The 6,323-nt window shown below is 44.3% G+C and overlaps 1 protein-coding gene across 1 annotated transcript; it reads left to right on the top strand.

The window, feature by feature from the left end:
- The first annotated feature begins 4,827 nt into the window (after window positions 1–4,827).
- Window positions 4,828–6,112, top strand: LOC130462983 (uncharacterized). Its single transcript, XM_056831990.1, has 2 exons — window positions 4,828–5,583; window positions 5,684–6,112. The coding sequence occupies exons 1-2, from the start codon at window positions 4,828–4,830 to the stop codon at window positions 6,110–6,112; spliced, it is 1,185 nt and encodes a 394-aa protein (XP_056687968.1).
- Window positions 6,113–6,323: the final 211 nt, after the last annotated feature.

Below are 6,323 nucleotides of genomic sequence, written 5' to 3'. Positions count from 1 at the left end.
GACGTTCCAACGTCTCATCCGCTCACACATCTCCAGATTTGTGGTTTTGATGACCACCCACTTCTTCCTCCAGTGATGCCATTTAGACGTCTTCCCCATCACCGTCCGATAAGCCCCCTTGTATGTAAGAATTAGCCAACCCGCGGCGGCTTTTGAAACCTGGGACATGGAGGCGATCCTTAGGAACGCCGGGAAGGAGGGAGTAATACCGGCGAGCTCAGAACGAGCGATATAGCCAAACACACTCGACCAAGTGTTGGGGGACATTTGGTTCAAGCCAATGTTGAAGCCGTCCAGCAACTCCACCACAAAGGGGTGAGGGGGGAATCTCATACCCAGCTTCAGAAAAGAGCCGTACACGGCAAATTCTCCTTCCACCAGTCCAAAGATGGTGCAGTCCATAGGTGACCTTCCTCCCCACCTGACGTGCTCGCCGGCGCGACATCGGTGCACTCGGGGACGTCCTCCTCTATAGGAGAAGAGGATTCTCCTTCAAATTGCTCTTCGTCCTCTATCCGCGTCATTAAATCCTGCACAGGCTGGAGACTTGGCTCAAGACATGGGCATACTTGAAAAGAGAAGGCGTCAAAGGGACAAATTGACGCCCTCCGTTTGACGAGACCCTCACATGATTAAGAAAAGAGAATTGGGAAGGATCAAAATCAACAAAAAAAATTTTCCAAAGAAAACATTACCTGATAGATCAAAGAGAGTTTGTGAAAGAACTTTGATGAAGAACTGCAAGAACAGGGCTTTGAAGATTGTGGCGGCGCTACAGTGGATTTCGGTGGATGTTAGACGCCGGAAATCGCCTTCTCCTATTGCTCTCAAATGATCACTAGAAATGAGGGGAAAAATCACTCAAATTGGCCACTTATTTATAGAGGGGTAAGAAATGATTACCCCTGCCACGCGTCATCACCTCATTGAACACTCCAAGAGCAGTGAAAACTAACGTTTGTTTTCACTCCTCATGAGGGGCAAATGATGTGGGCTAGAATATCTCCACCACAAAGCCAAAGAGGATACAATGATCAATACCGGCCAGCTGGGCCCAAACCTAGGAAGAAGGCCCAAACCTTGGTACCTAAACGAAATGAGAGCACAACCCCATTTTGGAAGGCCCATCCCCTCTGAGAAGGCAGATCCAAATTGTAGAAGGCTCATCATGGCAGGCCAAATGACACATGTCCTAAATCCCCAAGGGGCACACACCCCACAGCTAGGGTTGAGGGAACAGTCCCCAAGAAACCCTAGCACTATAAATAGCTCAGATCCCAAGGAAAAAGGGCATTCAATTCATTCCCACCAGCCTAAACTTATCTTTGCTCTGCCTTCTCTCTACAAATTACTTATCTCTCTAGCTTATACTTACTTAAGCATCGGAGGGAATATTCCTACGGGAATATTCTTGTTTTGCAGGTTGCTAGAAGTTCGTGCCAGGTCATACTTGATACCTCCGAGGAACGCGTGCCACGTCAGCACCGTAAAAGATCCCACAACAATTATTGTTGAATCTATGTGAACGAGCATGTTATGAATTGAATTATGCTTTATAGATTCTGTTGAACTATCATGTTATGGACTTTTATAATCGTTGAATTATGTCAAGCATGTTGTTCAAGTTCGTTTGCATGTATGAGCAATGCGCATGCAAGTTGTTATTATTATTATGCTATAGTACAGGATGTCTAGCATAAATATTGAGCCAGTCGGATATTTCTAGTGAGCAATATATATTCTACCAAGGGGTAGAATATGTTAGAGAGTCTATGTGAATTGAATTAAGGACAATTCGTGCTAAGGGAACACCCCGCTTGTTAATAGGCAATGTCGGGTTATCTCAAACTGTGTTTTTGAAAAGGAACAATGGGAGTAATTTCACTTAGTCTATGTTTGATCACAAGTCCTAAAGAAGTAAAATATTGAAGAGTCATTGTCGAATTATTTAATTGTTTAATTGTTCGTATGTTGTGTCTTGAGTCGCCTTGAACATAATATACTAATTAACGTAAAGTGGAACCCAAAGAGCTTCAAAACTCTTGGAACGTATATACCTTGAGTATGAACAATGGGGGGAGTCTTGCCGGAAAACTTGTACTCCTAGAATGATACAAGACGTTGTTTCATTCTCTTTTATGCCGTTGTGCATTGGAATTCCTGTCGGTATGGCCCGAATGTCCGTAGTAGCCCGACTTATTTTGGTGTATGGTTGGCTCCCATCACCCTTTTCTTTCCTGTTGAGGATACTTTACTTTACCCGTTCGAAGCTACTTTTTATTAATCTGTGAGTCAAGAGTCGTGTCAAGTGTCGAGTCTTGTCTCCATGTTTATTTGTTTATTATATGGCTTTTGCATGTGGATTATTTAATCTATCGAGTGAAGCATGTTAGGATAGAATGTTATTCTAGCTTGTTCGTACTCAGCTTTTGCTGACTTCGTGCTTCATGTCTTCTGGTCATGGCCTTTGCCTTAATGACCCTATGATGATCCATCAATTGCATTTGCGTTGTTGGGGAGTAGATTTATAATAAAGCAGGTTTGTAGAGATAACTTGCGGGAGAAGTTATCATGAGATTCGAGTTGAGAGTTTAATTCTTCCGTATTTATAAACTCAATTTTTATTTATAGTCATGACTAATACTATCTACAGTTAATGGATTTTCAAATGGTTTAATACTTTGGATTTGGGCCTCAACGGTTCCAATTTGTTTTAATGACCATTAACTATTTATTTAATATGTTTTGAAAGTTAGTTAATTCCGCTGCGTAATTCTGGTAAATAGCCTTAGCCGTTATCACGGTGGCGGTAATATCTTGGTAATTCCTGTGTTTTAAGTCGGAAAATGTTTTATAAAAAGCAAGGAATTATTAGGGTGTAACAATGATGACCCCTTGGTCCTGGAAATTAAGGTGGTCAACCTCAAGGTAAAAAGGGTGTTAGTAGACAAATGAAGCTCGGTTGACATAATTAGTCTACAATGCCTACAAAAGTTACAGCACGACCCGAAGACGATAGCAAAAGTGCACAAACCACTTGTAGGTTTCGGGGGAAGTGTCATCTGTCCCAATGGTTCTATCTTGCTTTTTGTCTCAATTGGCACACCTCTAGTAACTAAAGAAGGCGTCATCAGATTTATAATTGTGTCAAGTCTTACCTCTTTTAACATCATACTAGGCCGCCCTTCCCTCAATGATTTGAAAGTAGTAATTGTCCCTCATTTATGTTGATTAAATTCGTGGGAAGCAACGGAGGCATTGGGGCCATATACGGAAACCAACAACTGGCTAGGGATTGCTACCTATCTGCCTTGGATCCCACAGCCTGGGGGACGGCTCCTAAGAAGAGTGAGCATGTGAATCCCCAGAAAAGAGAACGAAGAACCAAGTAGATGCCCACGGCCCACATCGCGGACAGACGACCAGAGCTGGTAGGGGCACACTATGACATAGTCTTAAGCCTCGAGGAGCCGTCTCGGACTGTCCCAATTGGAATTCCCCCTGATGACCCAATGGCGGCCGAATTAGTACAGTTACTAAGAGAATACAAAGAAATATTCGCTTTCACAGTGGAGGAAATGTCGGGAATTGATCCAGCAGTGGTTGTGCACAAGATAAATGTGGATAGTGCTATAAAATCGGTACGGCAGAAGAAAAGAAACCACGGTGAGGCTAGAAATTTAGCCGCCGCAGCTGAGGTACAAAAACTGATGGATGCCGACTTTATACGCCCTTGTCAATACCCTGACTGGGTGGCCAATGTAGTTCTGGTACCCAAGCCTAATGCGACATGGAGGATGTGCGTCGATTATACCGACTTGAACAAGGCCTGCCCAAAAGATAGTTTCCCTCTACCAAAGATAGATCGGCTTGTCGACTCCACTGCAGGGCATGCAATGATGAGTTTCATGGACGCCTATTCAGGGTTTCATCAAATCCCTTTGTGGCCTGAAGATCAAGAGAAGACGTCGTTTGTTACAGATTAGGGCTTATACTGTTACAAGGTGATGCCGTTTGCCCTAAATAATGCACCAGCCACCTTTCAACGCTTAGTGAACGCTGTCTTTGCTAAACAGCTCGGAAGGAATATAGAAGCCTATATCGATGACATGATAGTAAAAAGCAAACAACGAGCATCCCATCTTGCCGATTTAAGAGAGACCTTCGAGACTTTTCGAACGTATCAAATGAGACTTAATCACAAAAAATGTATCTTCGGAGTCACCTCTGGAAAATTCCTAGGTTTCCTTATTGATGAGAGAGGTATTGAGGTCAACAAAATATGACGTCCCCAAAAACAGTTAAAGACGTGCAACGCTTGACAGGTTGTTTAGCCGCCTTGGGACGTTTCCTTTCCAGAGCCGGAGACAAATGCCACTATTTCTTCAGCACCATCAAAAAGGGCACCCAGTTTGAATGGACCCCACTGGAAGAAGCTGCATTTCTTCGACTAAAGGAACACTTGTATACCCTGTGCATATACCTCGCCATCTCGGATCATGCTCTCAGTGCCGTCCTGCTCACTAAAAGAGAGGGGGTGCAGTTCCCCGTTTACTTCATAAGCCATGTGTTACAGAATGCCGAGCTCAAGTACCCCACGGTGGAGAAATTTGGCTTAGCGTTATTCTTGGCCAGCAAGAAGCTTCGCCCTTACTTCTTGGCTCACCGATTGATAGTGTATACAGATCAGCCTATTAAACGGTCGTTCACCAACTTGGAGGCATCGGGGAGAATGCTCAACTGGCAATCGAACTCAACGCGTTTGACATCTCATATGATCCAAGGAAGGCGATAAAAGGACATGCATTCGCTGATTTCATTCTAGAAATGACCCGGCCTACTCAAATGAAAAATGACAAGACGCAATGGATAATTTATGTAGGCGGATCCGCCACTCAAAATGGGTGTGGTGCAGGCATCATCTGCGAATCACCAGAAGGAGACATATATGAGTATGCCATGTGTTTCAAATTCCAAGTGTCAAATAATGAGGCCGAATACGAAGCATTAATATGTGGGATCCAAATGAGCAAGGCGGCAGGAGCAGAAGAAATTTTGGCCTTATCCGATTCTCAGCTGATTGTCAGTCAAGTAAATGGAGAATATGAAGCAAAGGATGACGCCATGATAAAATATTTGGAAATCGTCCGTCAAGAGATACAGCCACTAACAAGTTTTGAGGTACAGCGTATACCCCGGGCTGAGAACAACAAAGAAGACGCCTTGTCCAAATTCGCCAGCTCCGCGTCCTGCGACACCCCACGGCATGTGTTCTGGGAGGTGAAACAAAGTAAAAGCATTGATGTCATAAAAACGGCTGTCCTGGACCGGACGCCTACTTGGATGGATGACATAGTCAACTACAAAATGAACGGGATACTTCCAGAGGATCCTAAACAGGCGGAGAAGCTGCAAAAGAAATGCTCTTGGTTTGAGATGTGGAACGGGACCTTATACAAGAAAGCCTTTTCTCGGCCCCTTCTCCGTTGTGTAACCCCAGGAAGTTTTGGAAGACCTACATCAAGGGTTATGCAGCTTTCACATAGGAGGAAGGGCTTTGGAAGAAAAATCTCTAAGGACTGGGTATTATTAGCCCACCCTCAAGGAATACGCACTCGGCCTAGTTAAACGATGCAACAAGTGTCAGCGGTTTTCTCACCTAATCCGTCAACCTGCTCAAAAGCTAACACCTATCACTAGTCCCATACCATTTGCTGAATGGGGAATGGATTTGTTGGGCCCTTACACCATGGCACCAGGTGGGGTACGCTATGTCATAGTAGTTGTTGACTACTTCACCAAATGGGTGGAAGCTGAAGCCCTGAAAAACGCTAAGGCACAGGATGTGAGAGCTTTCATTTGGAAAAACATCATCACTCGATTAGGCGTCCCCCAATCTATTGTCTTTGATAACGGGCCACAATTCAAAACACCCAAGTTGGAAGGTTGGTTGGCCGACCACGGCATCACAACCTATTTTACGTCTGTCGACTGTCCCCAAGCCAATGGGCAGGTTGAGGCATTCAACAAGACCATTTCTGAAGGGATGAAGAAAAAACTAGACGAAGCTAAAGGATTGTGGGCAGACGAGTTACCCAATGTCTTCTGGTGAACCACGGAAAAAATTCAACAGGAGAAACACCCTTTCTATTAGCATATAAAGATGAAGCCGTCTTACCAATAGAAATGTGCGAACCCACTCTTCGCGTCATGTTGTTTGATGAAAGTGTCAACTTGAAAATGATGAAGGCGACCCTGGATTTCCTGCCAGAAACCAGAGGAAACGCGACTTTAAGACAACAACTATACAAGCTGCGGATGGC

The sequence above is a fragment of the Spinacia oleracea genome, chromosome 6, assembly GCF_020520425.1.
Source record: "Spinacia oleracea cultivar Varoflay chromosome 6, BTI_SOV_V1, whole genome shotgun sequence".
NCBI lineage: Eukaryota > Viridiplantae > Streptophyta > Magnoliopsida > Caryophyllales > Amaranthaceae > Spinacia > Spinacia oleracea.
Note: the sequence above shows the minus strand (reverse complement) of the source record. Positions and strands in the feature narration are given on the sequence as shown.

Excerpts from the sequence above, each read along its gene's own strand:
- LOC130462983 (XM_056831990.1), top strand. The coding sequence starts at position 4,828 with ATGACCCGGCCTACTCAAATGAAAAATGACAAGACGCAATGGATAATT. Across the intron at positions 5,584-5,683 it reads GAAAAATCTCTAAGGACTGG|CTAACACCTATCACTAGTCC; the intron begins GTATTATTAGCC and ends CCTGCTCAAAAG.